This window comes from Drosophila teissieri, chromosome 3L (genome assembly GCF_016746235.2).
Source record: "Drosophila teissieri strain GT53w chromosome 3L, Prin_Dtei_1.1, whole genome shotgun sequence".
Lineage (NCBI taxonomy): Eukaryota > Metazoa > Arthropoda > Insecta > Diptera > Drosophilidae > Drosophila > Drosophila teissieri.
In genome coordinates, this window is record NC_053031.1 from 3305207 (window position 1) to 3324866 (window position 19660).

The 19660-nt window shown below is 38.8% G+C and overlaps 1 protein-coding gene across 2 annotated transcripts in view; it reads right to left on the reverse strand.

The window, feature by feature from the left end:
* Window positions 1-3290: 3290 nt before the first annotated feature.
* LOC122616297 (serine/threonine-protein kinase NLK) overlaps window positions 3291-19660 on the reverse strand; it is a 64337-nt gene continuing 47967 nt past the window's right edge. The window contains exons 2-8 of one of the 2 annotated variants that reach the window (XR_006325906.1): window positions 14170-14299; window positions 8096-8151; window positions 6817-7408; window positions 6547-6748; window positions 6388-6481; window positions 5484-5892; window positions 3291-4080 (exon numbers count right to left, since the gene is read on the reverse strand). Coding sequence is in view for 1 of the 2 variants with exons in the window: in XM_043791703.1 (XP_043647638.1) it covers window positions 4026-4080; window positions 6388-6481; window positions 6547-6748; window positions 6817-7408; window positions 8096-8151; window positions 14170-14299 (1129 nt within the window). In the remaining variant the exon portion in view is untranslated. The remainder of the gene's footprint in view (window positions 4081-5483; window positions 5893-6387; window positions 6482-6546; window positions 6749-6816; window positions 7409-8095; window positions 8152-14169; window positions 14300-19660) is intronic. The other variant, XM_043791703.1, reaches the window with a different exon arrangement.

Consider the following 19660-nt stretch of genomic DNA (forward strand, 5'->3'; position numbering starts at 1 on the left):
TGCGGGTCAAGGAAACCAAATTATGTGTAAAGTATTAGGGAACTTTGTTGCGTGCTTTTACTGGATGAGGATTTCTACATGATTGGAGAGACTCCATTTCGAGTGCTACTTTATAATCGAGTAATATACTTTTTACAACATTTAGCAAATTTCCCGTACACATACAATAACTCGTATATCATTTTTTTTTTGGTTAAGCATTTGCCATCGATTTTTAGGGATTATTGGGAGTGTGTTTTATATGGGCTTAAATCGTGTTTGTTAACTACGTTTGGTGTGTCCTACATATAGCGTTTGCTTTGCGTTTTTCGGTTAGCGTTTCAAGTGTTTTTACATGCTGCTTATAAGAAAAAATATTTGCCTTAAGGTTGCCCTACAAAACAGTTATGTCATTATCATCAATCATCAATGAGAAGCAATCACAAAGTTTTCTCTAAATTTATGCACGACGATTACTATATTTATCATTTGCTTTAGTATTTACATAATTTTCGGAGTGCACAAAGCAGCCAGTTTCTTTCTGGTTAGTGTAAGCAACTAGAACTACATTCACTGTGGTGTCGAAGATGCCTAATTATCCTTTTTGCATTTACACATCGAGTTGGTTAAACGTCGTTTAGTTGTGGGTTAGTGGGTTCGGGTTAAAAAAACTGTGTCACAATTTCTACAAACAGCCTTTTGTTAAACTTGTTAAACGTACATATATGTGGTTAATTATATGTTATGCGAATTGGGGATTATTTCATATATGTATATAGGAGTATTTTGTAATTTTTACATTTAATAACCTGAGCGCAATCATTTTTATGTTTTAATCTACCAATCTTGACCAATTCTAGTTTCAAAGGACTTCTCTCAGAGTCTCATCATTTGATCATCATATATTTGGTTCATATTCAAAGTGTATAATGTACGTGGCATCCTTAGGTGTCCTTTTCATTGGAATGCTGTCTTTTTTTTCCTGTATTCTAATACAAACTTGAAGAATTGTGTGTGTGTGGTTGTGTGTGGGCTTTAATCTCAAATATTGTCCATAAATATACATACACATATATCGTATATAGTGGGTGCTAGTTGTCTGGCTTGCAGTGTTACATGGCTATAAATTCTAATTAGCAAATGCATTGGGTTGGGTTGGATGCACTTTAGGTAATGCGACAAATAAAACAAAATGGATTCGTTTTCTTCTTTTTTTTTGTTTTGTTCTTATTTTTTATACAAACAGTTTACACAGTTTTTTCGTATTATTCTCATTTAACGTAAATTAATGCGTAATTCGTATCTAATATATATAGTTAAGAATGATCCTTAAAATCGGTTTACAATCAAATACTAATGCAGTTTACAGTTACAGTTACAGTTGATCTTAACTTATGAACTCATTTCAAACGGGCGGCAGAGTCGCCGCCCCCAAATCATACACCCTAGTATATATGGGCCCATATCTTGTGTGAATTACATTATGTTTTAGTTCAGACCTGCTCCAATTAGGGGGGTTGTGCTATTGTAGTGTAGTATAATGTACATGTCCATTACTTATCGTACTCATATCGTATCGTATCGTACCTCATAGCTAACCGTCTTACTGCGCTAAGGAGAGAGATGTGGGCTAATTATTGGTGGGGGCGTGGAGATAATGCTATGTACACGGTGCCTAAACCGAACGAAAACTAACTATCCGTATGCGTAGTCGTATTTGTTATTTGTTTTTGTTATTTGTATATGTACCACTACGGGGAGTACGAGTATGTGCTTAGAGATGTAAATGATGTGGATGTCGATGCTGATGTCAATTTAATTCGAGCGGTTTTCTCTGCGGTCAAATGAGGGGAAAACAATCTGTACTCTATGCGTTTACGGTTAAGAAAAAACTTTAGTTATAAACAAAAGTTGAAAAGAAATTCTACTTTGCTGCACGATGCCTTTGCATTTTGGGTCCATTATGCCATGGCCATTATGCTTTTCTTTTCTTTCATTTCGTTTTGTTTTTGCTATGAGATCTCCGTGAAAGTTTTGAATTCATATTGGTTTTTGTTTTGTTTTTGTTTGTTTTTATGCTAATCCATACATGTATATATATTGGATAATATATATGCAATGCTATAATTAATAACTACATACATAAGAAAGCAGCACAGTTAAGTGAATCGAAGAAGAGAAAAGTTTAAGTTTAGCTTCAGTTTAAATTTCATCAAGAGTTTCTTCCACTCCATCGTCGTTTTTCGATTAAATATTCATACGTTTGTTTTGCTCTAAACATTGAAGACAAAAGACATTCAAATACACATACACGGTATACGCTTTTTAATTTCGTTTAAGTGCTTAATCTACATCAAAATGTTCATTTTTGTTCTTTCAAATAAATGAAGTGCGAATTATATATTGCATATCCTCAATCAATCAATCAATCAATTAATCAATCGTCGTCAAATGAGAAAACTCAGTCTTAAACATATTTAATGTTCCGGTCAGCCGAGGCCTTAGCAATTGATCCTCTATAACCGATCCTGTCCTGCACCTTAGCTATTGTCTATAGCGATGAGCATTGAGAGAGACAGAGGTGTAGTTAGTCGAAAATTAAACTATATTACATGGTAATCAACTAAAAGCAAATTAAACATAACTAAAATCGAATTGGTTCGGGCGGCGCCATGAGACTCCAAGGAGATCCCTCCAATGGGATGCCTCCTTTCCGTCCAGTTGGGATCGATCCGCTCGAACCATTCACTGGGGGCAGTGCGTCGTCCACTTGTTGGTTTTTCATTTGTTGGTTTGTTTATTGTGTAGTTTACATTTATGAAACTAATGGTTAAGAAGCTTAACAAACTATTATCAAAGCGAAAATTGTGGTAACTAAATTAAGTTGAAATTGTTTAATTTATATATATATATATTAATTTATATTGTATTTTTGTTCAGTCGACAGTTGAAACTTTGAACTAATTTCATCGAATATTTTTCCGTTTTTTTCCTAAAGAGTTAGGGCTGACCATTTTTTTGTTACAGTCAGTTACATTTAGAGTATATTTCTAGAAACCAGTTTCAAATTTGAAGCTTCAAACGTTGGTGTAAATAAAAATAGTTGCATAATTTCAAAAGAATTTTTGTTTTTCTTTTAGCGCCTAGTACACATTTAACTGTAGCTACACATTGCATTATTAAATGTTTTTGTCGTAAGCTAACAGAAAATGAATCGATCCTTTTTGTGTTTGAGGACGAAAAGGACTATCGCTTGAGGTAAATTTTGGCAAACAAATGTTGGATTTGTGTGCATTTTGTAACTATTTTACTTTAAATATATATATCGATATATTTAAGATTTAAGCATACTTGTTTATAATGAATACGATGTCTGTGTGTGTTGCTAATTAATTTACATATACATAGTTTTAATAGGAGCTTAACATAAAACGATAAAACGATTCACTTGTTTTTCATTTTAATTGAATTTTCATTTCCAATTCATGTCAAGCACAACAAAATGTCTGCTTTGTTGCCAAAAAATTATAGTTATTTGTTAAATACGCTTTGTTTTTAGTGCGTAGATTCTACTGCTGCTGCTCCCTCTCTCTCTCATTAATTTCCTTTTTTTTTTTTTAACATTTTTAACATTTTTGTTTTCTTCAAACTTGCTTGTTTTGCGTCGATGCTGCTGCTGCTTTAACTACAGTTTTGTTGTTTAGACTAGTTTCCGTTGAGTTACGTTACATATTTGTTTGTCTATAGTATTATTAAATAATTGTTTGTTTTGTTTTAGTTAATTTCGGTGGTGGAATGCTTTAACTTTCAAACAGACAAACGCCCACTTAAAAGCCGTTTGGCGCTTAAAAATTATTCAATAGTTGTTCCTGGCTGAGTTGAGTTATCTCTGGATTTGATTGGGTTGGTTTTGGATGGGGTTGCTTTTCGAGGGGTTTTTGGACTGGGAATCGACTCCTCTCCTCCTTCTGCTCGGCGGCAAGGGTCTATCGTTTGGCTGTGTTGCTTTTGTTTCGATTTTAGGCAGCAATCGCCTCATTTTGCCGTCATTCCCATTGATGAGGCGAGGGCGGCAGCTCCGAAGGATGTGCCACGGTCGAACTAAATTGCGGTGGGGAAAATGATAAAATAAACGAATTTTAATATTCAATTTTTATAGGTGGTTTTGTGGTTAAACATCTAGATTAGTTTTCTCATGCCATGTACAACGAAAAGTTTACAGAAAACATTTAAAGCTTTAATTTAAGGCAAATTACTAACTAAATACAGAAATAGCTCCCATTGAAAACAATCTTAAAACGAAACGTGAAATGAAAATGTACAAGGTAGAACTACAAAAAAGAGTTTCGGGTTGGAGGGGGATTTAAAATACAAAGTTAAAGTTTTGGTTTTGGTTTTGTTTTGGTTAATCATAATAATTTCAAGTCATTGAAAATGGTAGTTGTTCAAGCGTTCAAATCTACTTCAGTTCTTTCTTTGTCACTGCTGCTCAGCTGCACTGCAAATTGTACAAATATGATGATTTGCATGATTTTCTGTGCAGTTTTCAAATTTATGTAAACTTATCCAAGCATATGGTGGGTATTTTTAAGGCTTATGCTCTAAACCTGCATGGATAACGAGATGTTTTTAGGATTAGGCAGGACAATGACTGAGCTAAATGATGGGCGTAAGCTATTCACAAGTTGAAAACAAATTTTGTTTAATTTCATGACACTCGAATTTGATTTAAAATAGATAAATAGCTTTTCTCAAAAGATAATATCTTTGGCACGGATAAATTCAAAGCATTTTCAATAGGTCCTTGTGTAACGTTTAATGATAGGTGTGCATAACTTTTGATATGGGAATGATTGCTTGTTTGAAACATGTAGGGAATTATGGTCTGTAGGTGCGTATGGGCTTTTGTTTACTGGATGAAATCTGCTGTACACGATTACGGATATTTATATATATAGTATATAGATATATGAGTTGAATGCGAACACAAAACATAAACACAAAATTGATTATGGAGCTGGTTATATGCATTATGTTCATATTTATCGATTTTAATCGGCTTTTAATAATTTTATAAAATAGTTGAAAATGTCTCTGCATATTTTTTCGTTTTCCATTCTTAACAGATATGTAATTGCCTTGCCAATTTTCTTATTTTTGTTCTCAATTTTCTTTGCGACATTTGTAAACAATTTTATAATGTTCTTGGTTAGACTGCCGTATTCTTGTTGGCTTTTAAAAACATGTATGTACACAAAAATGTTACGCAAGAATACCCATTTAAAAGAAATGAACGTATAATTAGAACTAAAAATTAAAAAGTTAATTAGAAGGAAATGGTTAAAACTAAATAGGTTGTTGTTCTTTTTTTGTTTCCTTATTTCATTTTGGTTCTATACACATTTGCAATAGGTAGGAGAGTAGATAAAAAAAGAAATATGAACAAATAAGGTGATAAACTAAATAAATAAATATTTAGTAAGTTTTTCGCTTTATCAACAGACCTAAGAAGGAGTAGAGAGACAGTTGCCGCCCCGAGGCCTCATTTTCTGTATCTGTATTATTGTATCTTTATCTTGGCTGTGCTTTCGTATTCGTATTCGGTTACGTTTTCTTTATCGATTTCGATTTCGTTTTCATTTTCATTAGCATTTTCAGTTTGATTTTCATTCGTCAATCAATCGGCAGAGATTGCGGATAGTATGTTGTGACTTCTGCGTGTCTATATCGATTCGTTCTAGTGAGAGGAGATCGCGCGCCTAGTATATCTCGATCTGGATCTGGATCGATCGGTTCTTGAGGACAGCGCAGCAGTAGGCGGCGGCGGATTGGAGCAGCGGCAGGAGCAGCAGTGCAAGTTGTAGTGGTAGTAGTGGTAGTGGTAGTAGTAGTAGATTTTCTCATTCTCATTGGCTTAACAACGCAAATATAACGATTCGATTTAATAGAAATTTCAAGATTAATATCCATGTTGAACAACAAAAATAAAAGAACAAACGAAAAAGATCATTTAAAAATAAGGTTACAAATTATAATCGTAGTTCGGTAGTTCAATTGGCAGATAGAGAGTTATATAGTTATAGTTTTGGGTATTTCGGGGACAGGTACGACAATTAGCGGAATAGGTTTAGAGGTAGAGATAGATAGAGAGTGAGAGCATTACACGGAAGCCATGGTCAATTAATTTAAACAATAAATCAAAATCATAAATAAACGAAACGAAAGTGTGTATCAAGAAAAGAGGTTTACAATTTTGACTAAAGGTGTTAAATTTGTAAAATGTTTTTTTTTTTGGGGGTAAAGACAGGACGGCGTGCAGAGGTGGGAAAAGTTTAAAGGGTTATTGGTGTGGAGGAGGAGGAGGGGAAAACTAAATTGGTGACATTGGCTAGGAACTCCTCCACTCACCTGGCGAAACTCTTGAAGGCTGCACTCTGTGGATTGATGCACAGCGGCACACGACCCGTTTGCAGCTGCTCGGCAATGAACTTGTGCATTTCCTCTGCAAGTTTCAAAACACATGATTAATATAAGAGTATAAATGATATAAATATGATTGGCACTAACCTTTGACCTGCTGCACGGATGTGAGCTTGCGTTCCCACAGATCGTCGAAGGGCTGGCCGGCGGAGGGCTCGAAATCAGCCGTATACTGACGCATTCCGGCTGAGGTAGTGAAGCAGCACTTGCACATGCACGAGTGGTAGCGCAGACGCCCCTCATCCAGATACGGATGCGCCAGGGCATCTGTCACCGAGATACGCTTGTCCTGCACGGCAATGGGGGGAATATTAGTTAAACTCTACTAGCATTGATTGTATAATGAATGGTATGTACCGGATCGAAGACGAGCATCTGGCAGAGCAGGTGCACCGCCTCGTGCGTGGCATGTGAGCTGAGTGTGTAGAGCACCGAGAAGGAGGGCGGCTTGGGCGCCCGGCGCAACATGTGAGTGCGTGCGCCCTCGCAGGCGTGACGCATATCCTCCATGGTTGGTGTGCCCAGCAGCTCCGTAATCAGCTCCAGCTGCTGCACGGGATTCTGGGCCTGGAAGAGGATGCGACGGCCCAAGAGTTCGCCGAAAATGCAGCCCACCGACCACACATCCACCGCCGACGAGTAGTGGCGAGCGCCCATCAGGATCTCCGGGGCGCGATAGTACTGGGTGACCACCTCCTGGGTCATGTGCTTGGCCTGATCCGGCTCCTCGACGCGGGCCAATCCAAAGTCACAGATCTTGAGCACGCAATTCGAGTTCACCAGCAGATTGCCCGGCTTGATGTCGCGATGCAGGATGCGGGCCGAGTGCAGATACTTGAGGCCGCGCAGGATCTGGTAGAGGAACACCTTGATGTGGTCGGCGGACAGGTGCTGCGGCGACACGATTATCTTGTGCAGATCCGATTGCAGCAGCTCCGTTATCACATAGCTATTGATCGATTCAAAAAGGGGAGTTAAGGTGGAAACCGATTTCATGGCGACATGCGAATGCGAAAGGAGCAAACAAAAGTTTGAAACTCCCTTCAACACATCTTTTATTTTTGCGTTTTTGCCTTGTTTGTTTGTGCTTAAAACTTTTTCAATTAGTAACATTTGCTTTTAGCCCAAAAGTTTCGGCTGCGACGCCCGAAAAGCAGCAACTCACTTTGCAAAATCGAATTTTTATAGTTTCTATGGGCGAAAGATTAATAAAATATTTGCCGTTGGTTTATAGTTTGTAGATTTTTGAAAGTTCATTCGTTGTGCAAAAGTTCGGAGTTCATAAAAGGGTACAAAATTGAGTGTTGAATATAAGAAGGCGTCTTTAAGTATAAACATCTAAACTTCAAATAAAGTTATAGGAAAATTGTATCACAATTTAAATCATGGAAGTACTTTTAGGCGCACCTTAAAATGTTTGCAAAGTAATTAATTGAAGCATTAAATTATTAAAAAAAATTGTTAATTGTTCAATGCTAAACTGAGGGAGATGTAAAACCACAAGAAATACATTATGAAATGTGTATGGTTCCTTGAAAACCGCAACATTTCACATTAGCCCAATTGTCACACTTCTGGTTTGAAAAGTATAACTTTTCTTTGAGTTTTTCATGTTTTCAAATTGTAAAAAGGATACATTTCTTGAAAGAAATCCAAATGCGGTGGCTGTAAAATGTCCAGAGCTGAAAGAACCTGCAAAAGAATAAAACAAAAAGCAACAATAAGTAAATAAATTGGAAAATATTGCAAAGTCATTGAACTGGCAGTCAAAAAATTTAAATCCCTAGACAATCCAGTCAACAATTTACACCTCATTTCAGGCGGATTACGTGGGGCTGGTCATAAATTATGGAGTTGCAATAAAAATCAAGTTGCATGTTAAGTGTCCCGGCTGCCGGGGCATTAAATGCCGCAAGTAAAAAACAAGGCAGCAAGCAAAAAATCACCAAGGAAATTGTTGAACCCTTGATGATTTTATACACTACTACCGCTGACGAAGGAGATACAAAACACGCCACACTTTGTCCGAGGGTCTTTTTCTTTCTTTTTAATATGGGGGAGGAGGCCAAGTCGACGGTCGACTGATGGACAGGAGAATAAAAAGAAAATATATATATATATATATATATCTATGTGGAAAAAGCGAAGGCGAAAAAAACAAGCCACAGACAGACAAGCGCTGATTTATTTTCGCTTGCGGTGAAGAGATGATGAAGGAACTTGCAGTGCAGGGCAATCACATCGCAAAATCTAACAGGAGGCGGAACTCCCTCCACCGCCGCCCATTTAAAATCAATTTACAATATTTATACAACTCCAGTTGCTGGGCCCCCAAATGCGTATAGTGAACAAAACAGCAAGAACAACAACCACAACAACAAAAGCTGCCTGCCACAATGTTGCACATTTAGCCCCCCTGCTTTCCACACGAGCATTTTGTACGTCGGCAGTTGGCAAAGCCAAAACGCAGTTCAACAATTTTGAGCACTTTTCGCGGGCCACTGCGAACGCAACAACAAAAAGTGCCGACAACTTTGGTTACTGGTTTTTATTTTGTTGCATTTTATATATATATGTATATATATTGGTTTTTTTGTTGGCCAGCTAAGCCGCTGCCGTCTTGAGGTCTGAATCTGCGTCGCCGTCTTAAGTGGCAAAGTTTTTTTTATATTTTTTTCTTTACACTCCACAGGAGCAACGCGGAATTCCCCCTCGTTTCATTTCGTTTGCGCTCCTTTGGCAGCCTTTGTCTTATATTTATTTCCCCGGCCACTTGAGCTGCCTGCAAATTCTGTAATTTAGCGACTGCATTTGTTGCGTTTGCGGTTTGCAACATTAAATGCGAGCAGCTGCAGGAAACCGACCCAAGGGATACACTCACTTTTCCACAGGGATTATTATAGATTAGATACCGAAATTGCATTTATGGTGCTCTTTCTTAAATCAATTTTAACTTAAAATGCGAGCAGGCGAAGGAAACTCTTCTTTAGCCCAAACTAACTATTCCTCATTGTCATAAATTTCAGATTAAAAGCTAGAATCACTTGGTACTAAAGCAGTTTTAGCTTGTTTAAACCTTTTCTGATTACAAACCTAATTAAAAATTACGATATAGTATCATATCATATATTTTAAATTCGCTCTTGCCCAACAAGTCTGTACTTTTATCCAAGTTCTGCAATCGTAGCAATGATTAGCTGCTCGCTTGCAATCACTATTTCAAACTCTATAGATATATGTTTCAAATCTCTTCTGCATTCCATCAATATCTTGCATCTTGGTTAGAGTAAACAATGAGTAAAAAACATGCCGAATTTCAAGTGTTTCTCAATGGTTTCCGTGGTTTCTTCTTCGGTCAACCTCATCTGCTGCACTTCACTGAACTTCAGAGCGCAGGCGCGTAATTTGGGTTGTTATTGTTATTACTCGACTCGAGCTGCATTTTTTGTTTTTCTCGGTTTTTTTTTATTTTGGGGTCTCACGTGCAGCGCACGGCTTGCAGCTAATTAACATTTTGGCTTGGGCTTGCAATCAGAAACCAAATTTATGCATTGTGCACCGCCGAAGGCAGCTTCAAGTGTCCTTGAAGTGGTGCATGAAAATGCGGGGGGATACGAGGTGGTGGTTGGTGGAAAACCAGAAGGGGGAAATTAGCTAGCTAACCAACTTGGCAGTAAACAACAAAAACAACAGCTAACTGGGTTGCGTTAAACAATGTTGCACAGCGAGAAATTGTGGCTGCAAAAGTGCAGCAAAATGGCTGAGATGGCAGCATGTTATTCTATAGTTATTAAATATCTATAAATTTCCATTAAAATGTTTTTTATAATAAGTATAATTACAAAATCATCTCACAATATATTGCCGTGTATATCTACGAAATTCTAGTTAGGTAAAGATAGAGAGATACAAGTGAAACTTGTGTTCTACTTGCAACCAGCAGCTGTGGCAACCCACCTCAAAACCCACACAACACAACAGCAACAGCAACATCAACATTAACACCAACACCACCTCACCCCTTTAACCCACTGAGCGCCAGGTCTTGGAAACAACTTCCTCTTCGGCAGCAGAACTTGAAGCATTCAGCAGCTTTCAGCTTCCAGCGAATTTTCCCCCAAGCCCCATGTGGCTGGGAAAACAAAAGCAAAAGTGTCGCCGCTTCGACTTCCCAAGTATTTTCATTGCAAGCTGAGGGACAAATTTCTAGCTAAGAGATTGTCAAGCAGCAGCTGTCAACACATATTTGTGGGCTAATTAAATGAGAGGGGGACCAACTTCAACTTCAACTCCACCGAAATTGACTATTACAACTCGAAGGGCCACAAATATATACTACATATATATATATAAAAGCAGAAAAACCTTGAGAAGCAACAATATAAATTTACTTTGATTACGCTTTGCTAGTTCAAGTTTACAAGAAACTTTTTAAGAAACTCCTCACTTTATTTTGGTGCTACATTTCCTGTCAGATATGTATCTCTATAATTAAGAATTAGATGGAAATATTGTATATGACTTAGCTTCTTATAAAATCAACATATTTATTGCCCTCCAGCGAAATGTCTACCGAAAGTGGCATTTCAATTGCCGGAGAGCCAAAGCAATGCGAATAATAACAAAATAACAAAATTTGCATGCAATTGATGCTGCCAGCGCGCGTCAAACTCAATCATTTTGGCCGGAAAAATGGAGTGAGATTCCCGCATAGAGATGGATTTTGGCAGGGGGAAGTCGGGAGGAAGTTGACAGCCAGCTTCGAGGCTGCGTAGAAATGCTAAAGAAAAAAATCTACAAAAAAAGGGGGGAAAAAACTCCTGCCTCGCCCGAGTTGCAAGTGAGAAATGCTTTTGAAATGTGCGCCACGTACGTTGCAATAAGAAATAAAATACAACCAAAATGAATTCAGCCAACAGCAAATCGTTTTATTGGTTTTCCTTTTCTTATTTTTGGCTTTGCAATTGAAATGGGCAACCGATAATGGGGCGAAAACATTTTGCTGCGATTTACAAAAACTGCAATGCATAAAGCATGAGAGCAGTCATTTGGATTTGGATGTGAAAAGCAATTGAAATCGCAAAAAGATTCAAGATTTTGATTGATTGAAGGCGCCGGGGAGTGGGGTACCAACTAAAGAAAATTTATTCTTTTATGCAAACGATAAACGTTTACAATTAAGTTGGTAATATTTTACATAGTCCAAAGTACAACTTTAAATCAATTTCTTAATTTATTTATCTACGCAAATTGTAGCACCTTCTCTCAATCATTCAATCAAAGCTGACCCCAAAATAATTTGCCGAAAAATCAATTCTGAAATGAATACCTCACCATTCACCATTTTCCCCCCTGAACTCACAACATTCGAATGGAGGTCTTTCATTGATTGAGTTATAAATAGTTGAGCCGCTCAGCCCATATGAAAACTGTGTGGAGCACCCAATTTGCAATAAAATGCAAGGTAGCCACGTGCCAAGCCCAGTGTTTTTCCGATCCCCTCACCGCACCCCCTCACCCCTCACGTTGTCAACAACTTGTCTGGGGCTCCAATGCCTATCGCTGACTCTTTCTGGTTTCTCGAGCCCTCTCTTTCTGGCGCAGCGTTTGGAGTTGATTGCACTTGTTTGCCATTCCCTGAATGATGTCTGTCATGTAGGAAATGAAACAGGAAACACAGGCAGATGTAAACGCATTCGAAAAAAAATATACAAACTATATTTTCTAAAAAAACAACAACCTTCTCTTCTTTGGAATATACTGGATTTGTTGTTAAAATGTGTGTTTTGTTTCAATGTTTTTTTTTATTGGTCATCAGATATGCTGTTTTAGATAGATATTGATATAGATATTAGAGAGATATTGATTCAAATATTCCTCTGCTTTTAGGTGTATTTAAATTTCTTTGGTGACTCTAGAATACCTTTTTATAATTAACCAAGAAATACAATTATTTCTCTCAGTGCAGCAGTACCAAACACCTCAAGCGTTGACAACAAAGTCGCGCCCCAACTGCGCTTCTTTAATTTCCCCCAACCGCCATTCATACACCCACCTATAGCCATTTATGCATATTAATAGAAAATTTGCATATTGGGCAAGGTGTTACAGCAAATGCTGCCTTTTGTTCTTCTTGTTGCTGTTGCTGCCAACATATGGCATCGAGATTGGGGATGAGGTGGGGTGGGGAAATCTATGTAGCTGTCTGCTCCATAACGCCTACTTTTCATATACCTCTTCATTATTGCATAAGGAAATTCACACGCAGCCAAGCGCGAGTACAAAAAAAAGAAGATAGAAATCATGTAGGCTGATGGAAATGATGATGAGGGATAAACAGAGATGGCAGATGTATAGATATAATAGATTCAGATCCCAGACAGCCCACGGCCTATTTGATGTCTAATGAAGTTGAACCAATGTGGAAATGATTTAGCAAATATAAACTATTAGAGGGGAGAGACCGTGACATTTAAGAGTGCGGCAAATCGCATGCGACAGTTTCTCAATGTAATAGCACCCATACCCATGCAAGTTTCGCAATAGCCTCTTCGTTGACTTTTAACTTTGAATGCAAATGCCAAATATACCAAATATGGACCAGCACAACAAAAGGTTCTTGATAAAACATGGAACAAGAAACAAACAAATAAAAAGAACATGCAAATCTTTCAAAAGCCAGCGGCACGTGCAGCGCAATTGCAATGAATATGTAAATAAATTATAAGTGCTGACAATCCAGCGAGAATATATTTATTGAAAATGTCCCATAGAATCGCATAAAACATTTGACCCTCAACAGTTGGCCGCTTTTTTTTTCGTGTGTATATGTGGTATATGCTAATATATTTCTGCCCGAATTGCAACATGCATTTATGCATTTATTGCCATCGCCTCTGGCTGAGTTTCAAACTGCCACAAAATGTTGTACAATTCACAAGCATTTTTTCGGTTTGCAAACAAATTTGTTTGTCGTAAATTTGCTGCATTTATTTAATGCTGACATATCGATCATAAGTGGAGTAAGCCTTTTTTACCAATTTCATGCAGAACAAATTGTTTTCTTAAAGCAGTTCCATTTTATTTGATCCCTTATTGAGTTGCCATCGCTCTTCTGCTATATTTCAATACATAATTCCCTTCTTTTTTTTACCAGCCCTGTGATTTATTGTAGTTGCAGAATCACTACGAATCCAAACTGAAACGCAGCTTAACCCTTTAAGAAGTGAACTGTTGGAATTCAATGAATTCACATGGCCACATCAAACATTTAATTAATGACAATAATTTCAGCGAACAATAATTCCACTTGAGCAGCGAACAACGGACATTAAATGGAGGGCGTAAAAATGGAAAAGTTTCTGCCAAAGGGATATATATTTTACAGAGGCATGCAATCCACAAAAAAAAATCCATCCCCTGGCAGTTGTATGTACTATATGTCATGCAAAAAGAGCCACGGACTAAAGTGGAAAATATAATTGTTAATAAATTTACGGCACCAGAAAGGGCAAAACAAGCCAAAGGCAGCCGGACTGGCACGCACAAAGATTTAAAGGATAAATATGCAGTGCAGTTAAAGACCCACTGCAATATGAGCATAATCAAAGTGGCGTGTGTGTAAATATTTTAATTAAATTTTTATGTCATCAGCGATGGCGTAAAAGTTCTCGATAATGATAAAAGAAAGAAATTTGCATTTCCACTTACATTCTCATGCTTGAAGAAGCACAACATTTTCAGCTCGCGGAAAACGCGCTTCGATGAGACCAACGATTGGAACACATTTGGCAGCTTCTTCAAGGCCACTCGTCGTCCATCCCGCGGATCTGTGACGGCCCTGCAAAATGAAAAATATTTAATATAAATATATAAACAATATAATAAAATAATATAAGTCTAGGATAAGTCCTTCTTCTTTCTTTGTTGGCATATTTCAGCTTGCTGTTATGAAAATTCTTGTGTTTTTCAACGCCGCCAAAGTTAATCTTGAACTTCTTGTTCACCGCTCAACTTCAACTTCAAGTGTCGCATTATAAACAGACCTCAATGGGGAATTCTTTAGCACCATCATACCCCTGGCATGAATGTCATTTTATCCTTTTGGCCAGACAAAGCACAGTGAAAATCAGACAGACAGACAGACAGACCCGGCGAAAGCAAACAAACATTCGATGGAGTTTAAAAAGTTCGTTCAACTTTTCGCCTTGACAATGCCAGCTGAGTTATTTTGCCTCTTTTGTTTTCCAGTCCACCAGGACTGTTCTACCACCACAAACAAAAACCAAAATAGCTTTTCCATTCGAGCCTACAAAATGGCGCCTAGAAGTAGGCAAATATGTATTGTCTCGCAATTGATAAGCGCGCACACAGACATGGCCACAAAATTAGCAATACTGAACGTATCTTCGCAAAAAGGTCAAACAACAGACATGGGGATTGGGTTTCGCTTGGTGTGGTGCAGAAATTAAGGAGAATGAATCAAGTTTGGGTGGTGTTGGTTCGAACACCGACGACACAGAGGCGACGGGCCGGCTTATGGAGAACTTTTATGATGCCATTGGCCATGGCTGTTGGTTGTTGCCTGTTGGGTGTTGGATGTTAGTCAGCGCGTCCTGTTCTGTCTGGGGCCAAGTCCTTGTCCCCCGTCTGCCCAACTCCTTTGCGTAGCGTCATACACAGTCAGAAAACGTAGCAAAGGCAGGTTTTGTTCTTAAGAGAATATATATTATATTATTTAAGTCCTTTTACCATGTTGTAACTACTACCTTGTTTGTATTAAATAGTTGGTAAATATACTTATTTTCCTGTGTGCTAATATTTTGCCAAGTTCTCTACTTTGCCCCCGTATCTTTCAGCCTTGTCCTGTACGTGGTGGAAAATATTTTTGTTATGGTCTTTGCGCAGCATCTTTCACTTCTCCGGTTACTGAAAGTCCTTTTCTTTTTTGCCCCGTTTTTGAGAATCTGGTTGTGCTGCGTGATAAGTTGGGAGCCGTAAATCTTTTGGCCCTGTTAGTTCGTTCGGCCGACGACATTTAAGCGTTCAAAATTATGGCAAATTGCTGCAGATTGAATTGGTTTGTCTGCCTCTCTATCTGCGCCTCTGTGTGTGTGAGTGTGTATGGCTGTGTGTGTGTGTTAGTGTATGTCTGTGTTTTCGTTTCTTGCTGGATGAGTCAGCATCCAATTTGAGCGTAGCATACATTAGGGCGCTTTTCTTGGAGGCAGAAAAGCGATTTGCATGTCTGAGTTGCGAAAACGAATAAAATCGTCTAGGCACAATGTCAGCAGTGTTAATGATAATGAGAAACGAAACGATTATGCAAAAATACAAAACAACAGGCGCAATAATGAGATTAAATTGTTTTGCTCTTATGAAAAACAACTTCTACAAAGAAAATCTGAGCGTGCTATTAAAAACTATTTTCTAGAAAATCTAAAACCTTTATCTCTCATCCAAAAACTATCTGACCCCAAGAAGATGCGCATTTTCAGTCGGAAAGAGTCGCACCCATTAAAATTTTATGGTCATCTATCAAAGTCGCCGGCGTGCAGGAATCTCAAAATCAAGAATTCACTTTGTTTGCGATGAATTGGGTTAAAATCAAAATCTGTTTACAGCAAGCACAGTGGAGCCACAGTGAGTGAACCGATAAGACCACATACATGGACAAATGAGCCGAATGATGCGGAATGATAAAAGGCGCCAGACAGAGACGGCACGAGTGGAGCGGAAAGAGAGCGCACGATAATGATGATGATGGATGACAAAATGCTGGCACTTCTTTAGTGCGAGGAAGCGCGCTATGTGTGTCCATGCCCCTCGGATCTTAGCATTTGATTGGCCCCACCCACAACATTTGCCCCCCCTATGTTTTTCCATTTTCATTGCTGCAATTTCTGATGTTGTTTCATTTCGTTTTTCCCCTCTCTTTCAATGTCAGTTAATGGGAAATCATTTATCATGTGCGTGTCCCTCTAAGAAAATAAAGGGAAGCAAAAAAAAGGGCGAGAACCCAGTTGTAGAAAATGAGTCTTAAAGCAGGGCCAATGGCAATATATATTCGAGGCGAAACAAAAAGTGCCAGAACTAAATGATAATTACCCGAGACAACAAAGAGATCAATAATTTATCATCTCTGACCCCGTGGTCTGTCCTTCAATTTGTGCTGGTCTCCGTGGCACCATGACTCCATGACTCCCATGTCTCCACTCAACTTGAAAATTTGTTATAGTTTCCCCCTTCCCCATCTGATTGATCGAGAGAATAGAATCCCATCTTCAATTGTCTTGCCTCATTTTCAGGTGTGTGTGTGTGTGTGTGTGTGTGTGTGCGTGTGTTTCGTGTTCAAGTGCTCGGAATCGAATCGAAAAAGGGTTTATGGATGGATTGCGGACAATGGGGGTTAAGCACTGCCGGAAAAAGTTGGGCAGTAGTCGAAGGCCCCAAAGGGAGGAAAACTTCAAATTGTCATTTCGATGGTCCGAGAAAGTTTTGTCACATTCCTTTTTTTTTAATTTTGCCATATTTTCTTTCCTGTTTTTATGCCAGGCCGCAAAGGAATTCAAATAACCTTTTCGATTGACTCCGGGCAAGTTTGAAAAATCATATTTACTTCGGGGTATATTGTTTATTAGGGATTTGTAACTTTAAATGTGTATTTTATTTTCTTGAAATATTAGTTGTAGGGTATTTCCCATTCGATTATCCAGCTGCATGCACATTCTTTTCGGATGCTTTAGCAGCTTAAGCTGAAAAATAACTTTTCAATGACTTTTCGGGTTCGGTTCCTCGCCTGCGGGTCACATCTGCCTCAACTTTACATTATTATTTCATTCCTTTTCCATTTTTTTGGTGCTGTTGTTTTCCGTTGCATTCCCTGTATTCTATACATACTTTTTGTATTACACAAAACGATGTTATGGACCCTTCCTCCTTTTTGTTTTTTTAAGAGAGAGAGGACAGCAAGCCACAGCAGCGGCATCAGCAGCTTCGCCCTCATCTGCTTGCATAATTTCATTTTTGATTTCTTCTGACACTTTGCACATGCTTTTTGAATAACTCATCACCTTGTGCACCCATCATCAAACATTCTCGGCTCAGCCACGCCCCCTTCGCGAGCCACTCCCCCTTCCCTGCCCAGCCAGCCAGCTCCTTAAAAGCTGATCCATCCAAGTGAGCATTTGTTGCCTTTGGGCCTTTAACTTCCTGCTGCCGCCGTCGTCGTCGTCATCATCTCCGTCGTCTGACTGCCCCTTTTCCCCATCTTTCAGATCCAGCCGTTCATTGAACCCTCGGCATTCTGGATCTCATTCCTCTCGATTCATTTCACTCGATTCAAACATTTTTAAAAGCCATTTTGTTTGAAGCCTCGCAAAAGTGCCACATTTGTAAGAGCAATATGTCAATATTGGTTTGCATTTGATGAACTCGTCGCTTGTTTTCTCAGAATAGGGTTAAATTTTTAAAATATATTTCAAAATTAACCTGTTTTCTAGTCATAATATATTATAGCCACGTTGAAAATTTAAAGTGCATCGAAATTGCGCGCTCGCATATCGCTGTTCGTAGTCCTCAATTACTAATTGCAGTTTTGCTATAATTATAGGCCCATTATATATGCCACATGTGGCAGTGGCAGTGGCAGTCGACGGGGTGGCATTTCGCATTTGGCCTGCGTGTAAATTACTAATTTGTGCTGTTGTCCTGTGACGGCGCTTTGATTGTCTCTGTCACTCTCCCAGCACCTCCCTCCATCTGTCCATCTCTCCGTCTCTGTCGCCCCCTGCTCCTGTTTATCCTGTGATGTGCTGATCCATCCAATTGTTGTCCTTCTGCTGATGTTAGCATTTCGCAGTGTCCATTATTTTGGTCAGCCACCGGCAGCGAATTCGTGGGATAAAGTGAAAACTCATGGTGGTGTACACTGTGTGCAGGTGATGAAAATATAGGGCAACCTCTTTTAACTATTATAACATTAATGAAATATATAAGCTAATCCAGATTATCCCTTAAATCATTTGTGCTATTTTTTGTAACAATTTCTTTAATTAAATACAAATTTAAGCCTTGTTTTTGGTTAAAACTTGTATGTATCACTAGTTGTTTCGCCTGTAGCACATATGTACATGCATACATTGCATATGCGTCATGTTTAGACCAGGTTTTCCCCCGACGCCGACGACGGCAACTAATTCGCATGTTTCAACCATTTCACACTGTTATAATTATGGCCATGTATGCCAATACCAGCTGGGAATTCTAACGCCCAACCCCCAACCCCCAACTCTCTTCTCTCTTTCACTCTGCCAGCTTGCTGTCTCTTTCCCGGCTCAGCTATTCTGTGACTATGCCACATTAATTGCAACATATTCGCTTTTGTTAATTGACTAATAACTTTGGGGTTTATTCACCCCAGGGAGCAGGAGAAAAATGGGCCACAAACAGGATGGGAATTGGGGAAAAGTGCACACTCATACAGGCGAAAACAATTAGGCTTAATTGAATTTGATTATATAAACAAAATAACGAATATCCACATACTGTCAAGAATAGCTGCAAACATTCAATTTAAAACTAGCTTAGCTAGCTGCGTGCGTATGTGTGTGTGGTGTGTTTGTGAAAATATCTGTGGAAAAGCTAGTAAAATCCAATCTCCGCTCTTCCGCTCCATCATCTCCCGTCTCGCTCTCTCCACCCACTTCCTGCCCGCCCACCTGGCTGTGCCACCCTTTCTCCCAACTTCCCGCCCATTTCATCGTCGTCGTCTGCTTCAATTTATGCGCGTAATCAATTTTACAAATGGCCTGCAGGCGGCAAAGGCAGGTGGTAGGCGTGGCATTTTCCATCCGGAGAGCGACAGAAAGAGAGAGAGAGAGAGAGCGAGCGAGATAGACAGAGAGAGAGAAAAATAAATTTATGCAATTTAGAATTTTCCCAGGGGTTTGGGAAAGTCGTCTAGTGCTAGTATGTGCAGTCAATGACTTTCACAGCCGAACGAAGCTAAAATCAATTAAAATCCATTTTGATTGCATACTTCATTCGAAATCCTGCCAACATACATAATTTCGCCCCCTTCGAGTTTCGCACTTAAGTAGACTACGAAAAATGTGAACACATTAAAAATGTTTTCAAGGCAAGAGCAAAACAATAGAGTCATTGTCAATGTCGTTAGCTCGATTGCCGCTTTTTTGTTCGT